At 32.9% G+C, this 26,762-nt stretch overlaps 5 protein-coding genes across 8 annotated transcripts; 2 read left to right on the top strand and 3 right to left on the bottom strand.

The window, feature by feature from the left end:
- Positions 1 to 275: 275 nt before the first annotated feature.
- On the bottom strand, positions 276 to 4,336 carry LOC123917938 (calcium-dependent protein kinase SK5-like). The gene is made up of 7 exons (XM_045969852.1): positions 3,654 to 4,336; positions 2,812 to 2,955; positions 2,546 to 2,698; positions 2,325 to 2,440; positions 1,036 to 1,203; positions 688 to 912; positions 276 to 511 (listed from the first exon to the last, which is right to left on the bottom strand). Exons 1-7 carry the CDS (start codon positions 4,195 to 4,197, stop codon positions 380 to 382), a joined length of 1,482 nt encoding a protein of 493 aa, XP_045825808.1. The 5' UTR covers positions 4,198 to 4,336; the 3' UTR covers positions 276 to 379.
- Positions 4,337 to 6,366: 2,030 nt separating this feature from the next.
- Positions 6,367 to 7,722, bottom strand: LOC123915017 (calcium-dependent protein kinase SK5-like). The gene is made up of 4 exons (XM_045966176.1): positions 7,176 to 7,722; positions 6,890 to 7,033; positions 6,624 to 6,776; positions 6,367 to 6,518 (listed from the first exon to the last, which is right to left on the bottom strand). Exons 1-4 carry the CDS (start codon positions 7,720 to 7,722, stop codon positions 6,367 to 6,369), a joined length of 996 nt encoding a protein of 331 aa, XP_045822132.1.
- Positions 7,723 to 9,481: 1,759 nt separating this feature from the next.
- LOC123917936 (calcium-dependent protein kinase SK5-like) lies at positions 9,482 to 11,647 on the bottom strand. The gene is made up of 4 exons (XM_045969850.1): positions 11,045 to 11,647; positions 10,093 to 10,236; positions 9,801 to 9,953; positions 9,482 to 9,715 (listed from the first exon to the last, which is right to left on the bottom strand). The coding sequence occupies exons 1-4, from the start codon at positions 11,583 to 11,585 to the stop codon at positions 9,660 to 9,662; spliced, it is 894 nt and encodes a 297-aa protein (XP_045825806.1). The 5' UTR covers positions 11,586 to 11,647; the 3' UTR covers positions 9,482 to 9,659.
- A 1,828-nt stretch (positions 11,648 to 13,475) lies between these two features.
- On the top strand, positions 13,476 to 17,248 carry LOC123917935. Of its 4 annotated transcripts, none has more exons than XM_045969848.1 (5): positions 13,476 to 13,947; positions 15,473 to 15,547; positions 15,682 to 15,729; positions 15,865 to 15,933; positions 16,035 to 17,248. In XM_045969848.1, the coding sequence occupies exon 5, from the start codon at positions 16,214 to 16,216 to the stop codon at positions 17,051 to 17,053; it is 840 nt and encodes a 279-aa protein (XP_045825804.1). In that variant the 5' UTR covers positions 13,476 to 13,947; positions 15,473 to 15,547; positions 15,682 to 15,729; positions 15,865 to 15,933; positions 16,035 to 16,213; the 3' UTR covers positions 17,054 to 17,248. The 4 variants fall into 3 exon arrangements, 3 of the variants coding, with proteins under 3 accessions (XP_045825804.1, XP_045825803.1, XP_045825802.1); XM_045969847.1 differs by having other exon boundaries at positions 15,308 to 15,547; XR_006812638.1 differs by having other exon boundaries at positions 13,476 to 15,547.
- Positions 17,249 to 21,869: 4,621 nt separating this feature from the next.
- On the top strand, positions 21,870 to 24,455 carry LOC123915016 (helicase-like transcription factor). Its single transcript, XM_045966174.1, has 3 exons — positions 21,870 to 21,884; positions 23,459 to 24,212; positions 24,262 to 24,455. The coding sequence occupies exons 1-3, from the start codon at positions 21,870 to 21,872 to the stop codon at positions 24,453 to 24,455; spliced, it is 963 nt and encodes a 320-aa protein (XP_045822130.1).
- The last annotated feature ends 2,307 nt before the right edge of the window (positions 24,456 to 26,762 follow it).

Raw genomic sequence — 26,762 nt, 5'->3', positions numbered from 1 at the left:
TGATTAATTTCTAGAGATGCTAGGAACAACGTATTTGCCATAATAGTCTCGCTCATGCTCTTGATTTGAAGGTTCTATATAGCATAGTTCTTAATTCATTCTCATTCAAACCAAATAGCATCTAATGAAAAATATAGTCTGCCTATTCATCAACATCTGATTATGTCGCAAGGAAAAGAAGTTCATCCGAGCCATTTTCGTCCTTTTTCTATTCTGTGCAAATGTTAGAATTGCTTTGTTTCATGAAAAACATTTTCGAATGATGCGTCTATTCATAAAGACAAATTTTGGTCGGGTTACTAATAATGTTGAAAGTTACCAAAGGTTTTTTCCTCGTCCAAAATCTGTATCAGCAAATAATTATATAAGGTACAATAACTTAATTGGAACCATTGCCTATGATTCCTAGAGCATCTCTGAAATTGAGTGTGCTTGTCATGGTTCGCCTTCCGATCCCTCCATTGCCCTTTCTCATCATGGCAGCAAATTCCCCATAATCTATTTGTCCATCCTGCAACACAAATTTTTCATCAAAAACAAACAAGTTGGCAACTGATAGGGTTTACAGTTTTTCAATAAAACAATGCTAATGTTGGCATATAATCTTGAAAGATGAGTTTGCAGGAACTTATGATTCACACAAGCAAGTTCTTAATAGCAACAAAGAAAGGGAAAAAAAAAACTTACATTATCTTGATCAATTTCCTTGACGATTTCATCAATATGGATATCATCCAAACCAAACTCCTTACAAGCTGCTTGTATCTCGTCAATGGTTATGTAGCCACTTCCATCTTTGTCAAAGTAAGAGAATGCTGACAACAGATTTTCCTCTCTCTCCAGCTTATTTAAGTGGACAGTAGCAGCAATGAATTCACCATAGTCGAGTGTACCGTTATTATCAATATCTGCCTGTCATATGCAAGATTATAAGTCTTGTCCAATTTTTCTCAAGTTTAGAATTAGGGAAACATCGCAAATAAAGAAACTCGGTTAAAACCTAAAACAATACTACTAATTAACTATTTATCTTACTGCATCCATAAGATCCTTAATTTCAGATTCCATAAGTTCAGATCCTACTCGCTTTAAGCCTTCTTTGAGCTCGTCCAATGTTATAGTTCCACTGTTGTCAGCATCCAGCATCCTGAATAACTCCTTCAGACCACCAATTTCTTCCTCGGAAAGCCTCTCCGCAATAACCTAGGAATAAGTATACAAAACAGGAAACAGCGTGGTATCAGGACTTGGCATACAGAAGACTATGAAATGAATCCCTTTTTAACTTCTCAGTCAGGACAATGTGGCCCTGATAGAGATCCAAACACAAGCAATGATAAGGCTAAGCTTAAAAACTTGAAAAATTCTGCAAGCCTTCTCATCTGATTTTGTGGCCAATGCATAAAGCACAGTGTAAGAATGTGAGGTTTAGGCATGATTTTGTCCCATATTTAACACTCAAAGAGGATGAGATGCATAGCCGAGGACCAAAATTAATAGACGGAAACCCAACAGCATATGTGCAGGGGTTTGAATTGATATAAAAAAATATTCTGAAACAATGAAAGGAATCATTACGAAAGCAAAAGCCAGCACTCATAAGTCTCATATTCATGAAGTTCATCAAATTGATCACAGGTTTCGAGAAAATCAGAACAGAATGTGGGTTTTCCTGTTCAACAACATATCTTTCCAAGTTCTAAGGCAAGTATAATGCCTGAGGTTTCGCATTAATGATAAGGGTGGTTAAGACTCGAGCGACAATTTTTTTGATAGAGCCTTATCATTAATGCGAAACCTCAGGCATTATACTTGCCTCAGAGTCTTCACTCAATGTGTAATTTTCTTTCAAAAATACAACCATTCAAAATCTAGTCATATTTACTATAAAAGAATCTTCAAACTTGCAAACATCGGGAGGTTGAAGTGTCGCCAGAGTCCATACATGAAAAACATAAACACAGTAACCCTATAGCCATGTCAGAAAGCTATGCATCTTGCTCATAGAACCGGAAAAAGAAAAAAATAAGTAATCAAGAAGCTCCAGCATCATTGTTCTTGAAGGAAACAAAAATACTACCATGCACTGTATTAACCTTTAGAATGAAGAAGCCATTTTACCAAACTGGCTAAAGAGAATGAACACAAATTTCATAAAGACAAACAGTTAATTAGAGAGCACCAACTCACTATCGATTTAGCCTCAATTCTACTAAAACGCATATAATTTACCTTCTCAATCTAACAAGACACAATCAGGTATTACTAAGATATAAAATTGTTCTTTCATTGAGCCTAAGCAAAAAGGTTCGCAGAAGCCTTACACGCAAAGCCATCTTTTTAAGTTTATTCATTGCAGAGAACTGCTTCAGGCGAGATAAAACAGCAGAATCAAGAGGTCTATCTGGTGCAATGTTATCATCAACAATCCATGGGTGACCTGACACAGAAAATCACTTAAGTTCCATAGTTTCAAACAAATTCCAAATTCCAATAATTGTTCAAATATTCTACTTGCTCTTCTATATAGAATTTTTAGACTTACATAGCACTTGGTGAGCTGTAAGCCTAGTTTTTGGATTTCTGTCCAGCATTTTTCGAATTAGATCCTTGGCGCTGTCTGAAATCCCAGGCCATGGCTCAGACTTGAAATCAAGTCGTCCCTGCAAAATCTGTCTGAAGATCCCCTGATCTGTCTCTGTAGGTGGGAAAATTTGCAGATCAGTATTAGCAATGGGGAAACATAGAGATGATGAAAACAGTAACTTTATCCCCAGCTGATAATTTAATGTATAAATGACAGATAGATACCTGCCCAAAATGGTGGCACCCCGCTTAATAAGATATACAAAATAACGCCAGCACTCCACACATCTGCTTCAGGTCCATAATGTTTGTGCAAGACCTCAGGTGCAACATAGTATGGACTTCCAACAACATCACTAAAGATTTCACCTGAGAAACACATCAGTTTGTTAAGCATACACATCATGCAATCATTTCCAGTTGATATGGTAATGAATGAAATTAACATAAGTCAAAATTCAATTTGTATATTCCATATCATACACTATTAAGAGCCATGAAACATGGATACAGAACACCGAACACAACACTGACACGTCCATACCAATAATAATTTGAGAAAATGACATAATTCAATCAAATCATAAGTGTCGGTGTCGTGGTGTCCGACACTGACATGTGTCAGACACCAGTCCACGTCTAATCCGACCGTGCCACATAGATTAAGAGAAACTTTCAAAACATGGATATGAATGTTCCACATTTGAGTAACCTCTTCATTTTTCTCATCAAGCATTGCCTTTTTCGGCTTCATCAATTTAATCTTCACAGAGAATAATGAATCTTCACAGAGAAAGCCGGGATCTATTGCTAAATTTAATAAAAAGCATGAAGAATCATGGAAAGAAAAAAAAAATCCAAAACACAACCAAAATCAAAATCAACAGGATTTAAATCAAGTCCTCCAAAATTTCACCAAAAAAATTCATCTTTAACAAAAACAAATCTCCCTCATAATAAACCCACCACATCTTAACAAAGACCCAGATGCAAAAACAACATCAATTCACCAATCACACCAAATCTGATAAAAATAGAAACCAAAAACATTAAAAAAAAACACAAACCTGGTTTATGAAAAACAGACAACCCAAAATCAATAGTTTTAAGAACAGCATCTTCATCAAAAGTATCAAACAAAAAATTCTCAGGTTTAAGGTCTCTATGCATAACACCAAGAGAATGACAAGCTTCAACAACCTCAACAATAGTTCTAATCAACTTAGCAGCTTGTCTCTCACTATAATGACCCTTCTTCACAATCCTATCAAACAATTCACCACCTTCACAAAGCTCCATAACCAAATGAACAGAAAATGAATCTTCATAAGTACCATGGATCCTAACAACATTTGGATGTTCAGATAAATGATGCATTATTTGAATCTCTCTCCAAACATCATCATAATCTTCTTTGCATAAAAGTTTCTTCTTTGGGATTGATTTGCAAGCGTAGGTTCTACCTGTTGAGTTGTGTGTACAGTGATATGTTATGCCGAATTGACCTTGACCCAGTTTTCTACCTAAGGTGTAGACTTGAAGAAGATTCTCTGTTACATATGGGAGAACCCATGTGGGTTTTGGTGGTGTTGGGTTGTTGGAATTGGACATTGTTGACGATGCTGTGTTGTGTTGTACTGTGTTGTTGGGTTGGGAAGAAGAACAAGAAAGAGAGGAGACAAGAGACAAAGACAGAGTCAGAGTCAAAGTGTTTGTGACTTCACTTGCTAGTTGCTACCATATTATTATTAAACTTTTAATTTGACAAATATTATTAAACTTTTTTATAAACTGTAATAATAAATTAATAATAATAATAATAATCTTCTTAATAATCTAATGAAAATTGTAAATTTGAACTAAAAATCTAACTTGGTGATTTTCTTCTTATTTTTTTATTCTCATTTTAATATTGGTGCCACTTTTTGTTGAAGAAAATGGAACAGAAATGGAGATCATTAATTAATAGAATGTTATAATGTCATAAAAAATGTTACTTTGGTGATAAATTATATGCTAGGTTTTAATTATGTGTATTTGTGAGTTTTTGTTAAATGAATGGTGTAGTAATAACATGTAATTTTTTTATATTAATAACGTATAATTTGACTGTTAGTGTCAAATGAAAGTTTTACGATTAAGATTTTATTTGATAAAGATAGCGGATGGTTAATAAAAATAGTTTATAGATGATAAGTTAATTAAGATGTTTGGTAAAATTAGTGGTTCAATTAGCTGATAAATATAATATTTTTAATTAATAATAAAATTTATACTCAAGATAGTTATTTAAATTTTTTAATGTAACATAACATTTATATATTATTATTATTATTAAATTAATTTTTATATGCTAAAATTTTATTTTATTTTAATTTAATATAAATTTGACTTAATTGAACTTTTGGCCCCTAATTTTCACAAACTTGTGATTTTGTTGGCCCTCTAATTAACTTTCATAATAACACTTTTGTCTCATTAACTTTCTTTATAAATATGCGAAGAGGGTTTTAGTCTGAGATTTAAGAGGCTCTCTCACCACTTTCTCTATAAACATGTGACATAGACAATAACTCCAAGAACTTCTTAAATCTTGTAAAAGAATTTGATGTTATTGTATGTCTACCACCGTTAAAGCTTGAGAAAAAGGAGCAAAATATGTAACCTTTTGGTTACATACATGTAATTATCAAATATTTAGTTGGATTTTAGCTTTTTGTGAAATGAAAAAAATAAAATAAAATGGGATCATTTTACTATATATATGTTAGTTTCAACAATTTATATAGAGTATACCGTAAAAAAAAATTATATAGAATAAAGTGATGTCAAAATATAAGTTAGAATCTTCTTTATTTTTCAAAAGAAATAAAGAGTTTTATGATAAAAATAAATAAGTTTGAATTATTTTAAAAACAAATTTAACGATAGTGCGACCCCCACTTGGTGGTAGAATCAATTGCATTTTTTTTGTCTATTTTTTTTCAAATAGAGTTCTCCATTTCTTTTGAGAAATGAAAAGGATCTTAGTCCCATGATATATGGTTTAACTCATTTTACTATGTTGGTTTCAATCATTGTTGCCCTACTATGAAATTAATTTGAGAGTTTGCTTATTTGCTTGCAATAGTTCAATGGCATAGTTCGAGTACTAAGGAATTGGAAAACTCCTACAACTTTTAATAGGGGGTGTAATGTTATGATACTAATTGAAGAAAAGTCATGTCAGTAAAGTGGATTAATCAACAAATTTGATAATTAAATAAAAGGGACATTGTCATTTGATCCAACAATTAATGGAATAAAGTTTAACAAAAAATAGTGGCTTCATTAGATTGAATTTATCTTGCTTTAAATTCTAGTTTTGATTGTAATTCATACTCTTGACTCAAAAGAGCATAATATTGATCCATTTATTTCTCTGTTGTTTCCTTTTGGGCTGCACATAAATTCATTAACCTTGCATTTATATATGATACAATATGATATGATGGTCATTATTTGCACTACATTGTAACTTAGTTTTTGAAATTAATTATTTATTTTAAAAGAAATAACAAGTAAAATAATAAAAGATTAGAAAGTGTAATTTTTTAAAATAAAATAGTGTAGTTATTTGGGTAAAAGAGTGATTCTATTTATAGAACAATCTCTCACACCAAATAAAATTTTAAAAAACTGTCACAGAAGGAGTTGAACCCATGCCCCTTTAGTCTTGACAAAAATAAACTATCATTACCTCAATTAATACTTTATAATTTTAAATTTCAGTACAATTACTTAACATATCGTTTGAATGATGGACTTAATAAAATTACAAATTTTCGAGGCCCTAAAGATGTTGAGGTCTTGGATCATAGCCCAGCTTGTCTGGACTCCGGCCCGACCTTGTTTATTTGGTGCAATGTTATTATCGACAATCCATGGGTGACCTGCAACAAAAAACTGCTTTAGTTTTATAGTTTATAATAATTTGTACAAATATTCATTCTAACATTAATACATTATATTTGCTCTATATGAAATTTTAGACTTACATAACACTTGTTGTGCCGTAAACCTTTTTTTCGGATTCATATCAAGCATTTTTTGAATTAGATCCTTGGCGCTATCTGAAATTGTAGGCCATGGCTCAGATTGGAAATCAAGTATTCCCTGCAAAATCTGTATGAAGGTGCCCTCCTCGGTCTCTGTAGGTTGGAAAATTTGCATAACAATATTAGCAATGACAAAAGATAAAGATGATGAACACAATAACATACGATCTATACCGCAGCTAATAGATAGATAGATAGATATATACCGGCCCAAAATGGTGGCACCCCGCTTAATAAGATGTACAAAATAACCCCGACACTCCACAAGTCAGCTTCAGGTCCATAATGCTCGAGCAAGACCTCTGGTGCCATATAGTCCGGGGTTCCAACAATAGCACTACAAGTTTCACCTGAAAATCACATCAAATTGTTTTAATTAATATATAAAAACAAATGTTAATAGATAAGATATTGTTTAATTTATCTCGATGAATATTTTCAAAATATAAAATAAAAAAAAAAAAAAAAAAAAAAAAAAAAAAAAAAACTAACCTGACTTATAAAAAACAGACGATCCAAAATCAATAATTTTGAGATTAGCATCATCTTCAACAGTATCAAACACAAGGTTCTCAGGTTTAAGGTCTCTATGCATAACACCAAGAGAATGACAATCTTGAACAGCCTCAACAATATTTTTAACCAATTTAGCAGCTTGTTGCTCACTATAATGTCCCTTCTGCTTAATCCTATCATACAAATTACCACCTTCACAAAACTCCATAACCAAGTCAACATAACATGAATCTTCATAGGTATCATGAATCTTCACAACTTTTGGGTGTTGAGATAAATGTTGCATTATTTGAATCTCTCTCAACACATCATCATAATCTACTCCTTTGCATAAAAGATTCTTCTTTGGATTTGATTTGCAAGCATAGGTTCTACCTGTTGTATTGTGTGTGCAGAGATATGTAGTAGCAAATTGACCCTCACCCAATTTTCTACCCAAGGTGTAGATTTCAAGAAGATCCTCAGTTGCATAAGGGAGAACCTGTGTGGGTTTTGGTTGTGTCGTCGTTTTCGAAATCGACATTCTTCAAGTTTTGTTGTGCTGGGTTTGGAAGTAGGAAGACAGAGTTAAAGCTTCTCACTTGCTACTATTTGTATGCTTCCCACACAAGTAATCATAATAACAACTATCCAAAATTATAGGACGAGTTCTTTATCTTATTTAATTTATTTGTAACAAATTCGTCATTTATCTTATTTATTTGTAACAAATTCGTTCTTTATCTTCTAATTTTGTTTTCAAATTGGTTTTTTTTATTTTTTATAAATGTATGCAAGTTAATCCTTTATTTTATTTATTTATAACAAATTCGTCCTTTAATTTTTTTTCTTTCCAAGTTGATTATTTATTTTTATAAATGTGCACAAGTTAATCTTTTATCTTATTTATTTGTAATATATTCGTCCTTTATCTTATTTTTTTCCACAGAAGTCATTTATCTTTATAAATATACACAAATTAATTTTTTATCTTATTCATTTGTAATACAATAAAGGATTTGAATTAAATTAAATTACACTGATATATCATATATATCCTTTAACCAATATGAAATTTTATCTGTCAATAGCGTTTTAAGATTTTTTGTGACCTTAGTAAATACTCAAAAACAAAATAGGTACTCAATTCGTCTAATTTTTTCTATGGAAAGTAAAAAAAAAAAAAAGAAAAAGCCTGCTAAGCTAACTTTTTTAAAATGATGGATCATTTGATTTGATTCCCCAATATTTAGTACTCCCTCCGAAGGGACCCTTTGAAAAAAATCATGCCGACCAAGAAAACACATTGTAAATAGTTATTTTTATTTAATACTCTATAAATTTAAACTGATTCAATGTATACTCTTATTTAATTACTTTTGATTCAAATAACTTACTTAATTTTAATATTATCTATCATAATAAATAAGTGCATAAGTTAAATTAAACATTTAAAACATTTGAATATTGGTCAAAGTTTCTTATAAAAAAGAACAAAGTATTTTCCCAAAATGTTCCTTATAAAATGGACCGGAGGGGGTAATTAAGATAAATACTTGTGTAAAAAAAAAAAAAAAGATAAATACCTGTGTTTATCTTTTTTTCAAATAGAGTTTTCCAAGATATGGTTTCACTCATTTAACTATGTTGGTTTCGATCATTGTTGACCTTCTATGAAATTAATTTGAGAGTTTACTTCTTAGCTTGCTTTAGTTCAATGGCATGGTTCTGACTTCTGAGTACTAAGGAATTTGAAAAGTCCTACAACCTTGAGGACAATGTTATTTTTAGTAGGGAGTGTAATGTTATGATACTAATCGAAGAAAAGTCGTGTCATTAAAGTGGTATTAATCAACAAATTTGATAAATAAAAGGGACGTTGTCATTTGATCCAAAATATATTATATACCTTAACCCTCTATAAAAAGGAGCAATGATTCACACGACCAATTGACCAATGTGTGAAAAAAAATTTGATGAAGTCACTTTTCTCTTCCATTGATACTATCTTGTAAAGTAATGGTTATGTTTTGTACTTTGTCTTCTTTTTTTAACCCTCTAGTTCCTAGGGGATAGGGACCCCGGTAATCCAAAGTTCGGTCAAGGTAAGTAAACTCCAACCAATAATTGTTCCCACCATGAATTGAACTCGGATTCTCCTGAACAATTCGTCCTAAGGAGAGCTCGTTAACCAGCTCGATGTCTTCTTCTATCTTTCTACTGTTCTAGTATTTCTATTCCTTAAATAGAGTGATTTTATCTTGCTTTAAATTGTGGTTTTGAATCTCTTGACTCAAACTGCATAATATTATTGATCCATTTATTTCTCTATTATTTCCTTGTGGGCTGCACATAAATTCCCAAACCTTACATTTATATGACTGTCATTGATTTGCACTACATTTTAATGTGGCATGAGAGCACTTTTATTTATTTCTTACAAAGATTACATCTATTGTCTTTTTAAGTTCTGCATTAGTATCAGACCCCAAGAGGCTTATTTGGTGCAATGTTATCATCAACAATCCATGGATGACCTGCCACAACAAACCACTTTAGTTTTATAATTTACAACAATTCATACAAACATTATACTTGCTCTATATGAAATTTTAGACTTACTGAGCACTTGGTGTGCCGTAAACCTTTTTCCCGGATTCCTATCAAGCATTTTTCGAATTAGATCCTTGGCGCTGTCTGAAATCACAGGCCATGGCTCGGACTGGAAATCAAGTATTCCATGCAAAATTTGTGCAAAGATCCCCTTCTCGGTCTCTGTAGGTTAGAAAATTTGCAGAACAATATTAGCAATGACAAAAGATAAAGATGTGAAAACACCAGTAACATGCCTACGCCCTGCACTGCAGCTGATAATTTGATATATAAATCGTAGGTAAGGTAGATAGATAGATACCGGCACAAAATGGTGGAACTCCGCTTAATATGATGTAGGAAATAACCCCGACACTCCACAAGTCAGCTTCAGGTCCATAATGCTTGTTCAAGACCTCTGGTGCAATATAGTACGGGCTTCCAACAACATCACTAAAGATTTCACCTGAAAATCACATCAAATTGTTAAACATGTAAATCATGGAAGGGCTTCCGATTGAAATTAACGACGGTGGAAAATCAAATTGTAGCTAGAAGACAAGATTGCATAGCTTCAGATTTCATTGTTACCACACTACTTAACTCGTTAATTTGAGTACTTTTACCCTATGTTCTGCATAATTTAGGAATTTTATATCAAATACAGTGTAGTGGTGTGTATACTCTTTGAGGTTCAATAAACCATGCCATGAACCTGCAATAACAATATACTATACTATACTATACTATATACATATTTCTAAATACACATGACATCATGAATAGACAGCCACACCCAATATTTTTTTTTGTTTCAGGGAAAGGAGACCCGATAATCTAGAGTTCGGCCGTGAAGTAGGTAAAGTCTAGTCAAGAATTGTTTCCGCCAGGAATCGAACTCGGATTCTCCGGAACGATTCGTCCAAGGGGAACCACTTGCTCCCTTAGTTAAATCTACCTATTTCCTAAACACTCTACCTGTGCTAAAGAATCAAGCAAGTGGAGCAATTAAAGCATAATCAAATTGACACGATCAATCAACTTCTTGATGATATAAATCCTTGAAGATGTACCAAGTCACTAACAAATTCTCTCCCCACTTAAAAAATTAACCAATAATATTTTTCTATAAAAAAACCCTCTTATCAAATCAAAATCAGCAACACCAAGATTGAAATCAGATCCCCAAAATTTGACCAAATTTGAATATGCAAAAACATCGTATCATTCATCAATTTCAAATCACACAAAATTTGGTCAAAATAGAAACTAACCTGGCTTATAAAAAACAGACAACCCAAAATCAACAATTTTGAGATCAGCATCATCTTCAACAGTATCAAACACAAGGTTCTCAGGTTTAAGGTCTCTATGCATAACACCAAGAGAATGACAATCTTGAACAGCCTCAACAATATTTTTAACCAACTTAACAGCTTGTTGCTCACTATAATATCCCTTCTGCACGATCCTATCAAACAACTCACCACCTTCACAAAGCTCCATAACCAAATGAACAAAAAATGAATCTTCATAGGCATCATGGAACTTCACAATTTTTGGGAGTTCAGATAAATGTTGCATTATTCGAATCTCTCTCCACACACAATCATAATCCTCTTTGAACAAAAGTTTGTTCTTTGGAATTGATTTGCAAGCGTAGGTTTCACCTGTTGTGTTGTGTGTGCATAGATATGTAGTAGCAAATTGACCCTGACCCAATTTTGTACCCAAGGTGTAGACTTCATGAAGATCCTTTGTTGCATAAGGGAGAACCTGGGTGGGTTTTGGTGGTGCGGCGCTTGAAATAGACATTCTTCAATGTTGTGTTTGGTTTGGAATAAAGAGAATGAAATAAGGAAGACAGAGTCAGAGCTTCTTACTTGCTGCTATTTATATGCTTCCCACACAAGTAATAATTTAAAAACTATTAATAATCTTCTTTTCTTTTTTTGTTGGGATTAATAATCTTGTTTTTAATTAATCGTGGTTCATGACATCTTCACCCAAATTTCAACAATTATCTAAATATTACTACCAATCGGTGTGGTGATTGACATTGGATTTGGTAGGAAGGACTACGGTTCGATCCCCGTAACTGTAACTGAGAGGGGGTTGAAACCATTTGATGCCAGAATTGACATCCGAACCAGATTATGCGATACAATGGACGAATACTGGTGGTGAAAACAAAAAAATTATTTAAATATTAATTCTTTCGTCTTAAATCTTTGGTCTCGTAGAGTTCTACACATATATTACAAAATAATAAATATTAATAAGTTAAGTCATTTTTGTCAAATATGTTTGGATCACAATCTCAAAAGATAGCTCAAAGAGTGAATCAATGTCGAATTAAGACTGCAATATTAGACATTTGACCCAGAACCACACTAGACGTGAGGATGGGTGTTGAATATGTAGTTGTCATGTTGGAGTTTGTTTTAAGTCTCACATTACTTAGGTTCCCGAACTATTGAATGTATAAATATATAGGGACAACTTCACCCTTTTAGCTAACTTTTGGGGTTGAGATCCAAAAATATTTAATAATTTTTACTCTTTTTTTTAAGAAGCCAAAGAAATATATTAAAAATTAAGCACAAGGTGTGCCTAAAGATAAGAGTTCGTACACAAAGAAAAACAAACAAAGTACAAGATCATCCTGTGTTGAGCCCTATACAAACTTTTGGATTTAGCATCCAATGATTTAAATCGTAACAAAAACCTTTTTTGCTCGCCTTAAACCACCACCAGACTTGAACTTTGGTAGTAAAGATTAACCTGTCAATAGTAACTATCTTTCCATTGAACACTCTATCATTTCTAACTTTCCAAATAGACCAGATGAAGGCTAACCAAATTGCTTGTAAACATGTTTTAATATTTTTGCTAAAACCATGAGCGCCACAAAATTGCTTGTCTCCCTTCTTAGATGTAGATTTCATTAGATGTAGATTTCATGGCTAAACATAAATAAAAAAAGGAAACAAACTTATTCATACAATGATCAAGCAAAACAACAATAATGAAAATAGCATTAGTCACGTTTGCTTTCTGGAAGACGAATAGCTTAATGTTTGCCAACTAGAATCCGAACAACCCTAGTCGTAAAAAAAATAAAACACAAAAACAATCCAAGAAACATTCAAATGTGTGCTTACCTTATGTTAATCTTGACTTTCTTGATGATTTCGACCACGAATTAGCAAGAATCGGCTGATTTTGATGAAGTTTTCACCAAATGGTATTTTTGAAGGGTTATGTGTTTTTTTTTCTTTTCGTTTTTTTGTAACCGAAGGAAATGGGGGGGGGGGGGGGGAAGATGAACACGCATGCCTTATATATAAGGCGTATTCGCTTCCTAAGATGCAATTACTAAAGATAATATTCGCTTTCTAGGAGGAGAACCGAATATAGTGTTTTCAAATTTTTCATTGGGGGGTGACTGATTCTTAACGTTGACATTTTTTGCACACTTGTTTTCTAGAATACAAACATTGTTCGCTTTCCAAGATGCGAGAAATAATTCAGGAGATGACCCATGTATTTCAAGGGGTGTGGAAGGTAATTCTCTCTTATAATTTGTTTTTTTTTATGAAAGATTAATTTGAGTTATTTGGTCTTAACTTACAAAAAAAAAAAAAAAAAGGTTAGTATATATACTATATATATATTTGTGAAAAAACATTAAACCTTAATAGTTTTATTTATTTATAAAATAATAAAATGGTAGCCTTCTGCTTACGATTTTTGATGGCAAAAAAAACGGCGCTTCTTCTTCGGAGGAAACTGCCGCTTCGACGACGGAAACAACCTGATCTAACCCTAACATCACGGATTCGACGACGGCGGATACAACCATCACCGCATCTTCCTTTCGATCTGGTTGTAGAAATCCTTTGTAGAGTTTCGGTGAAACAACTGAGTCAACTCCGTTGCGTCTGCAAGTCATGGAATTCCCTTATCCCTGAAGATTCAAATTTTGCTAAGAAGCAATTCCGCTTGTCATCATCATGCGAAGAGCACCGCCACCATCTCTTCCTAAAGTCTTCTGAGTTCCTTCATTTACAATGCCCAATCTCCAATATCTTGATCAACTCCAAAGACGTTACTATGTCCAGTTACTATCTTAAAGAAGGAAAATCTATTGGTGGTTTTGTCTCCACTTGTGACGGTATCCTATGTTATAAGATAAATAATTCTTCACTTGTTTTATTTAACCCTTCTATTAGATCTAAATTCATAATATTGCCTTCTTTGAAATTTCCAGAAGATACTTCAATCTCATATACATTATTGTATGACCGTTTCGTCGATAGTTATAAGGTTATTGCTTTTAATGCCCTTAGTACCAAAAGAGAAGTCAGTGTTCATATTTTGGGTACAGATTATTGGAAAAGGATTCAAGACTTTCCAATTCTCCACTCCGGCCAATCATTATTGTTGTATAATTATAGTAGTAGGGAGGGAATATTTGTCACTGACTCTGTTAATTGGTTGGTATCAGATTTCATTGTTTCTCTTCATTTAGAGAATGAGTCATATCAAAAGCTTTCACTACCGGTCTCTAATGTGCAATTAAGAACTTCACGTTTTGTTACCTTAGGGACATTGAGGGGTTGTTTGTCCCTTGTTATCCCCAGTTTTTTTTTTAATTTTAATTGTATTATGCCACTTGAGAAATTGCTATGTTATTTAATGTAGAAATTCCATTAAGTAGCTCATGAAGAAATGATGTATTCATTTCAGTTTGTTATATTGTTCTTGCCTTTAAGAAAGCTCTTGTAATTTTGATTGATCAATTATATGAGAATGATGAGAAACTTGCTAGCCTTTAGATTAAAATAAACGGTTCAGATCTCATTTAAGAAACACATGGGTATCTTTCTAGTCTATTATTTCTCATTATCACATTTGCCTTTTCGTCTTCTTCCATCTTAAAGCTTTCACTCATTTTTCATAGGGATGACAATTTGACCCATCCCTAGTGGGCACCCGCAAAAAATACCCACAACGGGTAGGTTAAAAACCTGCGTTTTGGGTACGGTCACGGGTATGGGTAATTACCCGTAAAAATGAGCCGGTATGGGGACGGGTATGAGTAATTACCCCTAATGAATCACTATTACCTTAAAATTGTTGTCTTTCATAGATACATTGTTGATTTTGAACCGCCACATTTGTTTATATGGCTGCTAGTAGATTCCTAAATTAGATTTATCAAGCCACTTAGATTCAAAATTTCTTGGCATTGCATTGTCGATGATGTGCTTTTATTTCTAATTTCTAGTCAGTTTTTTCTGCTTCTTATAGAACAATTGTTTTATGCGTTCAACACTAATTATCTACTTGTGACACTTTAATGCTTAAGTGCATCTACAATTGAGTTTCCTCGGTAACTAATGAAAGTAACACATATCGAAAACTGTTAATATTATTGCTTGTTTTATGATTCCAAGTTATCTTTATTTCACTTTGTCTAATAATTGATCTTTTTGGCATTTTAACATTAGTATATTTATGACCTGTTTTAGAGAAGGGTTGATGTCCTATAAGCAATTCATTCAGGAGCTTGAGGATGATATACTACCAGCTGAAGCAGAACATAAATAATCTTTTGCGTTATCTCTGAGAATTCAAGTTATGTCGGAAAATTTTCTGATCTTTCTTGACAAATGACTTCTGATTGATTTTTCTAGGTATCAAGAATATAGATCAGAGTACATTTCTACCCAAAAAAGAGCTTATTTCAATGCTCATAAGGATGAGGAGTGGTATGCTTAAAGAATTTAGTTTTCAATCTTTAAATGTTTACTATGAAGGTACGAATCGCCATATTTTTTGAAGTTCACCCAATCTGACTTCCTTTTCTGTTTCTTTCTGTTTCTTGTTTTACCTTTTTATATAGGTTGAAAGATAAATACCATCCAACAAGTTTGCTTAAAGTCATTGAAAGGTATTTTATATCAATCTTACTGTTCTGAATAAAAACAGAACATATTGTCATGTTAAATGGGTCTGTTTTATTTTTGTCGGGGGTGCTTATAAGATAGACAGGTGTTTTTAACTTTTGTTACTTTATATATTTTAGGAGGAATGAAAGGGCTCGACAGCTGGCAAAAGATTTTTTGCTTGATTTGCAGAGTGGAACTTTTGATCTGTAAGTTGTTGTCCTCTTTTTTACTTACTCTTGTATGTGCATCTCTCACTCTGGCTTTCCTTTTCTTGCTTATGCATATTTTGTGTTTACAATCAATGCAGAAATCCGGGTTTAAGTGCCTCTTCATCCAGCAAATCAGCGCACGCTAGCGAACCAAATTCAGAGGAGGAAGCAGATGGCAAACAGAGAAGACATGGAAGGGGTTTTAATAAACAAAGTGATTTCACAGCTGCTCTAAAGACTCATCCTATCAGTTCTGAACCGAGACGAATACAAGCAGATGTTCAAGTTCAACTGTCTCAGGCCCCTGTTCGCAAGCTTGATGCAGAAAAGGGGATTGGAGATAATATTTTATGCAGCAGTGATCATATTGCCACCCATTCATCTTTTGGCTTCACACCATTTCAGGTTGTATATGGTCGAAGTCCTCCCTCTCTCTGCCCTTATACATTGCAGAGAAGATATGCTCTGTCTCCTTAGAAACAAGTTACTCAAGGCTCAAAACACTATGAAGCTTCAAGCTGATAGGAAGCATATCAATCATCAGTTCTCACTCGGTGAATTTGTGTTTGTCAAGCTGCGTCCATATCGACAAACATCCGTAGAAGGTCATCGCATTCAAAAGCTCTCAAAGAGGTTCTTTGGCCCTTTCAAGATTATCCGCCAAATTGGAGATGTTGCTTTGGAATTGGAGTTACCTGCCTCTAACAAAATTCATCCGGTTTTCCATGTGTCAAAGCTCAAGCTCAGTTACACCACTCCCTCCAACATTTCTGCATTACCTGTGGACACTGTGCACGCACAGGCACAGCCAGTGCTTCAACCTCTCGCTGTGCTTGACTGGAAGCGAGATTCAGAAACTGCTTCACCATTGGTTCTCATTCAATGGGAAGGGCTGTTTCCAGAGGATGCCACTTGGGAACCTTACGACGACATGCTTCGCGTGTATCCAGACTTTCACCTTGAGGACAAGGTGCATTTTGAAGGGGAAAGGAATGTTATGGGCCTAGATGAGCCAAGGGAAGAAGAGTACAAAGGCCCAATTCCTCACTTAAAGGCCAAGAGAAACATAATGAAGCCCATATGGCAAAAGGACTATGTCATGACCAAGCCTAAGTGATTCCAAGGACACATCTTCATCTGTATGAAGGATCTAGAATAAGTTGTTAGCATAATTAGTTGTTTTACTAGTACACACTTGTAGGCAGGTGTTTATTGGATAAGAGAATTCCTGGTTATGTGGGAATTCTAGTTATGAGTTAGCTATTAGTGTGCTTGCTATGACGGAGAATAATGCAGATGAGTATTAAGTGAAGTGTTAGTAACTAGTTAGTGACCCGTGCATCGCACGGATTTTATAAATAATAGAATAAAAAAATGAATAATCAAATTAAAGCAAGAAACAAATAAGTTAGATGATAAAGACAAAAAAAAAAAAAAGACAATGAGGATGAGATAATGGACAATTTACTATGTTAATTTTTAGAAGTATATTTTGTATAGTATTAATTTTAAAAAAATCCCTAAAAAAAATTAATCTTTAGATCCAATGTAAATCGTAAATAAATCTTTCGTGTTTCTTTTTATTATCCTTATCGTATTACCCACATTTGAGGGAAGAGAACTACGACAGGAGCAACCGAAGCCACTTGATGCTAGAAATAACCTCAGATGCAAATTAGTCCTCTAGTGGCCAGAAACTTGAAATACAATTTATGAAAACAAATCTTAATATGTCTGGTATAAAAGAAAAATATTTTTTATGACATTGAAGTATAAAACAAATTTCCAATATGAAGAGTATGAAAAGAAAAATGGAATTGGAAATAAAGGTTTCAAACAAAAAAGAAAGAGGGTTGACGATATTAAAGTAATTATGAGTATTTGGTAGAGATTTTCCAAACAAATTGAAAGAGAAAAAATTTGTTTATTGATTGGCGAACAGAAAGTATATACTGTTTATTGATTGTCATCGCATGGAATTTTAAAATAATAAAAAATGTAATGCAACAAAAAAAAAAATACACATCAAACAACACAAATGACCAAAGTATTATAATAGTAGTATAGTACATATTCTCGTATCTGCAGTTTGAAACAATATTCGTACCCATCCTCATATCCGCGTGGGTAACAATCTCTGTACCCGTGCCCATACCCTATAGCTACTAAGCACCCAAACCCTTATTCTTTACCCGCATTTTTACTAAAATTAAAATCATCAAAATCATTAGTAATATCATGCTAAGCTAAACTTCAGGATACACAACATTGATTGTAAAAGTTTGTGATTGATCACTATCATCTGTTATTAATATCTTTAAATCAGCTCGAGTTCTAACACGGGAAACAACAACATATAATTGATCAAGTGTAAAAATAGGCATAGGAAGATACAAACCAAGGATAGAAAACATAATAAGAAAAAAATTAAATCATAATTTTCGTAAAGCCCTAAAATACGTAACTTTTGTCTAACTCCAAATTCAAAATTAAAGCCATTGCATAACAATCTCTTCGAACATAGAGTCGACGGATTAAATTAATATGTGGTGTTAAATGTATGATAGCATTATATACATTAAACGACCCTCCTTATACTATGCATCAAATTTACTATTCTATTCCTTTTTCTTCTCCTTATCCCTCAAGGTTCTCATCATATATGCATCAGAGTCTATCTTCTCAAAAGGCATACCTACTGTAGGTGCACCTGTAATAAAAGTAGTATGTCAAATATATTGTATGAAAGTTGTGAAAGTAAAGTAACAAAATGCAACATGTTTCATCCAAGAGTAGGTCAAATATACATTATGAAAGTTAAGTAACAAAATGCAACATGTTCCATCCAAGATACATGAACCAGTTTTGGTGTAATAGCTCCCAAACGTCCAACACAATTTTCTTAACTAATTCAAAATCTTATATATAATGGCAATAAAAACCATAGTTCATGTTCAGAAAATGTAACATATAATCAGATCTAATATTGTGAAAATAAGCTCAATCCATTGTTGCAAGCCCTGCACCTATTGGGTCATGCTGAAGGGCATCTGCATGATGTTGCAGGGTTTTTAATGTAACAATCCTAGATTCAGCCAGATGGAAAACCAATTCTGATTGAACACACATCACATACAAATAAGTATATTCAATCAAATGACAAAATAACGTTTCTTAGTTTTCCCTCCTCAATTTTCCTTGAAAACATTTAAACTGGAGATAATATGAATATAAAATGCTCTACTGCATTTAGTTAAGTATTTAAATGTACTTTAGTAAACAAAAAAGTCAACGTAAGTCTAACTTAATCCAACAAACCATGACATTGAAACAAAATTAAGATTATAGAGGAATGTAAAATTGGTTCAAAAGTTGAGTTTCTATCTCCATATAAAATGGAAAGAACATAATAAACAAAGAAAATCTAAATAATCATATCCTTTAAATCTCCAATCACATTTTTATATTGTTCATAATTCAACTATAATTGTATATCTTCTTTTTTGAGTAAATAAAAAACTAATATTAGTTTGGAAAAAGGTGTGTCATACTAATTTCTCATCATATTAATGTCAATATAGTGTCATACCTTTTACGTGGCTACTTTGAGTACATAGAACCAAATGTTAGAAAATCAACAAATGATAGAAATTCAACAAATGTTAGAAAATCAAATAATAGTAACTAAAGATTATATTGATGAATGTCGTACTATCTTTCTATAGTATCTCAATATATATGTTGCTTATGATGCAAGTAATAATAGAAACAATTACCTTCCAACTGTGTGCTATTTGTAACAAAAATTCTCTTTGATATCAATTAGATATAATAAAGGAATATGAAGGATCCACTTCTAACAAAATGACTAAACAATAATATTTTGAAATACCTCACTCTTATCTATTTCAAGATGCAAGTGCCTCAAGTACTCTTATTCTCAACTGATACTTTTCCTCCCGGGCCTTATCAAAATTAGCAAGTGTACTAACTTATCGTTAAGTAATAAAATTTATAAAGTTCGTATCCGCAGGGATTGTTCCAATCTCGACAAAACAATTGTATCGTATTTAGGAATGTAAATGCAGGGGGATTTGCTAAGCAAAGTTGGTTTATAAAACAATTAAAATTAAAAGTGATGATTTCAAACGGTTAAAGAGATGATTAGAATTTTCGATTCACTTCCTCTTCATGATTTGGTAAATGCGGTCTAGGCTACCTTTTCACTCTTATTGTCACGATAAATTAACTAAATAGTTCAGACTAGTGTTAATGACTAAGAACCCTTTTCCATAAAAATAATTTTCTAATGTCTTAGGTCAATTCAAATTCATAGAAAGATTTATGCTCGTTAATTCTCCTTATCATAGTACAATAATCCGATATCTCTAAAACGACTATTGACCAAACAATTATTTCAGATTCGGGTTTCAAAAGTTATGGTTAGTAATCATTCAATTCCTAAATTCAATTCATAAATTCGTCAATTCATAAAAAGCATTAAGCACAGAAATAACTGAATAACAATAATATTAAAAAGGTCCCAAGGATCCTCAACAATTTACATGGTTCAAATCAATTCAAGGAAGAACATCTACTAATTCTAATCAATAGAGATTTAGCTACTCATGCTAAACATAACAATTAAACTATGAATATTAGACATAATTTAATAATGAAAGCACCTTACAAATAAGACCCAAAGGATAATTGCTTATTCTCTCGGTGACGGCGTGAATTTCTTTTCTCCTCTGGTTCTCCAAAAGTCTGCGTGATCCCCCTAGGTTTATAAAATTAGTTGCTATTTATATGTCTTTGGAAAGCAACAAATCACGTGCACATCAAAAAGGGACTCCAGCCTCTTGCACGTTGACACCTCATCAAACAAAGGAAAACAATTCGCGTCAGCATGACGTCATGTTCTGCTTCAAATAAACCAAAATCGCGCTGCTATGAATTTCCAACAGTGACGCGAGGATAACAGTGGCTACAGCGTTTTTCATCATCAAACTTTGCAATATTTTTCTAAGTCTTTTTTTCTGTGATCTTTTGTCTTCAAACTTTTTTGTAAATCACTTTCTTCGCATAATCTTCTATTTGACCATGTATTTTTCCTCAAAACTTATTAAACTATTATAAAATTGCAATTAAAATTAACAAATGACCGGCTGTCATCATTACCTAAAGAAGCTAAAGGACCCCCTCCTAAACTCTATCAAACAACATGATTGGTACCGATTAATGCTGCGGGACAATGTACATATAAATAATTTATTTTTAAAAATCAAAAACAGTTTTCTTCCCGCCCTCTTTATAATCTTCATTCAGTATCTCTTGCTTCTATACCAAGAAAATAAGCTTCCAAAGTAAATTTTGTTGTACCATGAAGGCGATCCGGGTAGGAAAATAAAAATTCATACCACTGATATAGTTGTGTACGTCAAGTTACCTAAACAACCTGAAGAAGCTAAAGGAGCCCCTCCTAAACTCTATCAAACAACATGATTGGTACTGATTAGTGCTGTGGGACAATGTACATATAAATAATTTATTTTTAAAAATAAAAAACAGTTTTCTACCCGCCCTCTTTATAATCTTCATTCAGTCTCTCTTGCTTCTATACCAAGAAAATAAGCTTCCAAAGTAAATTTTGTTGTACCATGAAGGCGATCCGGGTAGGAAAATAAAATTTCATACCACTGATATAATTGTGTCAAGTTACCTAAACAACCTGAAGAAGCTAAAGGACCCTCTCCTAAACTCAATCAAACAATATGATTGGTACCGATTAGTGTTGTGGGACAATGTACATATAAATAATTTATTTTTAAAAATCAAAAACAATTTTCTTCCCGCCCTCTTTATAATATTCATTCAGTCTCTCTTGCTTCTGTACCAAGAAAATAAGCTTCCAAAGTTAATTTTGTTGTACCATGAAGGCAATCCAGGTAGGAAAATAAAATTTCATACCACTGATATAGTTGTGTCAAGATACCTAAACAACCTGAAGAAGCTAAAGGACCCCTCTAAACTCTATCAAACAACATGATTGGTACCGATTAGTGTTGTGGGACAATGTACATATAAATAATTTATTTTTAAAAATCAAAAACAATTTTCTTCCCGCCCTCTTTATAATCTTCATTCAGTCTCTCTTGCTTCTATACCAAGAAAATAAGCTTCCAAAGTAAATTTTGTTGTACCATGAAGGCGATCCGGGTAGGAAAATAAAATTTCATACCACTGATATAGTTTTGTCAAGTTACCTAAACAACCTGAAGAAGCTAAAAGACCCCCTCCTAAACTCTATCAAACAACATGATTGGTACCGATTAGTGCTGGATGATGACATGTTTGCTGAGATTGCTCTGATAATAAGGATGCAGTTGATTTTATTCTGAAACTGAAAGTTGAAAAAAGATGGGTAGTAGGCAAACCTGAAGTGTTGCTTGGTTCTACCTCTTCAAAAGAAAAAGCAGAAACTTTTCTATATTCATTGTTGGTCGGTTCTACCTTTGCAAAAGACTATAAACCCTAAAATCGTCTGAAAACCAAAAAATTCGGCCGAAAAACCAAAAATCGACCGAAAACCCAAAAAAGCGGCCGAAAACATAAAATCGGCCAAAATCCCAAAAATCGACTACAAACCCTAAAATCGGCAGAAAAAATTAAAATCGACCGAAAAACTTAAAATCGTCCAAAAACCCTAAAATCGGCCAAAAAACCTAAAATCGATCGAAAAACTTAAATTCGTCCAAAAACCCTAAAATCGACTATAAACCCTAAAATCGGCTGAAAACCCAAAACATTGGCTGAAAAATCTAAAATCGTCCCTAAACCCAAAAAACTCGGCCGAAAACCAAAAATCGACCCAAAATCCTGAAATCGGCTATAAACTCCAAAATCGGCCGAAAAACCTAAAATCGACCGAAAACCCAAAAATTGACTATAAACCCATTTTCGGCCGATATTAGGGTTTATAGTCGATTTTTGGGTTTTTCGGTCAATTTTAGGGTTTATAGTCGATTTTTGGATTTTTGGTTTTTCGGCCGATTTTTTGGGTTTAGGGTCGATTTTTGGTTTTTCGAATGATTTTTTGGGTTTTCAGCCGATTTTTGGGTTTTTGGACGATTTTAGGTTTTTCAGCCGTTTTTGTATTTATGGTCGAATTTAGGGTTTTTCGGCCGATTTTATGGTTTTTTGCCAATTTTTTCGGTTTTTCGGCTTATATAATGGTTGATAGTCATTTTAGGTTTTTTGGACGATTTTAGGTTTTTCGGCCAATTTTTTGTGTTTAGGGTCGATTTTATTAAAATAAATAAAATTAAATGAAGGAAATTCAATTACATTACCCAAACAAAGAATTTTACAATTGATGGAATTTCAACACTTTATCCAAACACTGGAATTTAAAAATCAAGGGAATTCAATTGAATCAATTGAATTGCCTAGTATTTAAAATCCCTTGGATTTCTAGAATCTCTCGTCCAAACACACTCTAAGTTTTTTCTGTTTTTGCTAGGAAGAGTTGGAAGATGTTATACCAGCCATAGAGAGTTTATATCATCTTGGCTCAAAAATAGTTAAAACAATTCCCATTCAACTCACAGATGAAGAAAAAGGATTTTACTTAATAGCTGAACATCGTGTTAAAGAGAAACTAAGGGATATGAAACTTAGTAGCCAACCACTTGAGGAAGAAAGAGTAAAGAAACAACTATTTCTCGATCTAGAACTATGCATCCTAAGGCTTCGAGAAATGCTTTCAAGCATACCATTAGCCGTGAAAAAAGGCGATATACAAGGAAATTCTGAACTCAAGGAGAAGATAAATACTAAGCTTAAAGAAAAGGAAGCAGCATGTCCCATCTGTTACTCTGAGTTGAAGTTTTTTCCTGTAGTATTCATCGCCAAAGAATGCAAACATATCTTTTGTCAACCGTGTATGGAAATTTTTTGTCTTAAAGATAAAAAGTGTGCTCTATGTCGGGATGAGCTACATGATGATGATAGTGTTTTTTCATCACCTTTCAACTGTCCTGATAGCACAAAAGCAGATGTAATGCTTAATAGCTTAGAAAGTAAGTCACTGGTTATTTCAAAGTTTGATCGCTTGTTAACCTGGCTTGAAAGTTTTTTAAAAGACAAAGGGTTTGAAGTTCATAGAATCCATGGGAAGATGGAGGCTGAAGAGATATTAGAGATAGCTCAAATGTTTCAAAACTCTTCGAGTGAGAAAAATAGGGTTTTATTAGCAAGTTTCGAAGCTATTTCAGGTGAGATGGATATCTCTTCCATCCACCAGGTTTTTTTTTATGGAGGCAGTGAAAGAAAATGAGGAAAATGCTGTTATAAGTCACATCACAGGAGTTAAAGGAAAAATAAATGAAAAATTTCATGGAGCTTTTAGATTGGTGGTTGAAGATGCAATTGAAGGAAAAATTGTTGGATTGAAAGGGACGGTAGAAGCTGGATTCAAAGAACTTAACATGCTAGAAATAGAAAAAAATTTAACATGAGGTGTCGAGTGATTTCACCAGATGATTCAAATGATTGTGTATTTTGTGTGGTTTGGATTGAAACTCCAATTTAACTTCTTTTGCATTATATTCTAGTTTTGTCTCCAAAATTTGGTATGATGTGTTCTGATGGATAGGTGTTGTTTGGTGGTCTGAGTTCGGCTTCTTGCAGTGAAAAATTAAGAAGGGATTTCTTCTGATATGGCACACAAATAGGAATGCGACTCTTTGATAATCTGTCTTTTGATTACAAAGAGTTAATGGAGGAAATAAAATTTGTCTTGGAAGTGGATTTTAATTTGGTTTGAAGACTATACCTTGCTTGTTCTATGAGGTCTGTAGTATATTGGGGACTGTAGTTATTTTTTTTAGGAGTTTGCTATACTGTTTGATTGTGCTTGTTGTTTCAGTGCTATTTGTATCTACATACTGTATGTTCCTTTTTCTGGTCTTTTGGCTTATGTTTTTGTGCCTCTAACAGGATTGTTTTGGTTCAAAATAAGAGAATTAATGGTTAGCTTTTGTATGTTTATATCAGCATGGTATAGCTTTGGTTTTTGTGTCTAGTTGTTTTGTTGGGTCGATTATGTCAAACAATGCAAAATTTGTGTCCATAGATGAATATGGTCATTCATAGAAAACATAGGCTCAAATGGAACGAGGAGGTAAGCATTTAATTGGCTCAAATAGTTAGAGATCACAATTTTCTAAATCCAGATATTCAATAAGAATTCACTGAATTGCATCTAGATTATAATAATCGTAAGTAGTCGTTACCAAAGTATTGATGTTAAAGGCGAGAATGACAATCTTGAACAGCCTCAACAATATTCTTAACCAACTTAACAACTTCTTGCTCACTATAATATCCCTTCTGCACGATCCTATCGAACAACTCACCACCTTCACAAAGCTCCATAACCAAATGAACAAAAAATGAATCTTCATAGGCATCATTGAACTTCACAATTTTTGGGAGTTCAGATAAATGTTGCATTATATGAATCTCTCTCCACACACCATCATAATCCTCTTTGAACAAAAGTTTGTTCTTTGGAATTGATTTGTAAGCATAGGTTCTACCTGTTGTGTTGTGTGTGCAGAGATATGTAGTAGCGAATTGACCCTGACCCAATTTCGTACCCAAGGTGTAGACTTCAAGAAGATCCTTTGTTGCATAAAGGGTGAACCTGGGTGGGTTTTGGTGGTGCGGCGTTGGAAGACATTCTTCAACTTTTGCTGTGTTTGGTTTGGAACAAAAGAGAATGAAAGTAGGAAGACAGAGTCAGAGCTTCTCACTTGCTGTTATTTATATGCTTCCCACACAAGTAATAATTTTAAAACTATTAATAATCAAAATTTTGAGACAAAAGTAAAAAGTTAAAAGGACAAATATTAGAGATACAAGGAGTAATAAATGAAATAATAATAAAAAAACAATGTTGACGACGAAACAAAGATAACTCGAGAAAAAATGATACTCCCTCGTACCAAATTATAAATCATTTTAATTTTTTAAAAATAAATTTGGATACTTGTTCAATACGTATCGACAACATATCAAAACGTATCGATACTTAAGTACGATTATGAAGTCATTTCAGCGTATCGGTGCTTCAAAGATCTCATCCCTAATAGAGTTAAGACAATTAGACCATCAAACCACGTCTTGAACACCATGTTAATAGTATATCCACACAATAATTCTCATATATAAAGATGTCAATACATTTAAAATGGATTGATTTGATGACGAGAGTGCATTTATATATTCGATGGCAGATCTAGAACCCTATGTCAGAAGTGCACTCTTAAGACACATTAAAGATTCCAACATTAGAATTTTTGCATTGAAAAGTATAACATTTTTTTGAGCTTTTACGGTACATTGAAATAATTCGAATGTATCGGTACATTAAGTCGTTAAATTGATAAATTAGCGATTATTTTTATGAATTAAGTCGATTATTGTATTTTAGAGATAATAACATCACAAGAACAATCACAATTTCAATGTTTATAAGCAATTCACTATTTTTTTTTTAAAAAAATTTCATTAAAAAAAATTCAATATTGATATTATAAGGAATAAAAATTCAAAAAATATCAAATTTTATATTTTTGACAATTTTGATAAATAATATTTGGTTATTATAATGTTTTTTTTTAGAAGATGGTTATTATAATGTTTTAAATGATAGAAAAAATTATTTATTTTTAAAAAAATTCATTTACCTATCATTTTAATGACCTAGTGTACCGATACATTAGAAATTATCAAATGTACTATAGAATTTTCTTTTTTTT

Source organism: Trifolium pratense, linkage group LG3, assembly GCF_020283565.1.
Source record: "Trifolium pratense cultivar HEN17-A07 linkage group LG3, ARS_RC_1.1, whole genome shotgun sequence".
Lineage (NCBI taxonomy): Eukaryota > Viridiplantae > Streptophyta > Magnoliopsida > Fabales > Fabaceae > Trifolium > Trifolium pratense.
This window is presented reverse-complemented; position numbering and strand designations above follow the sequence as displayed.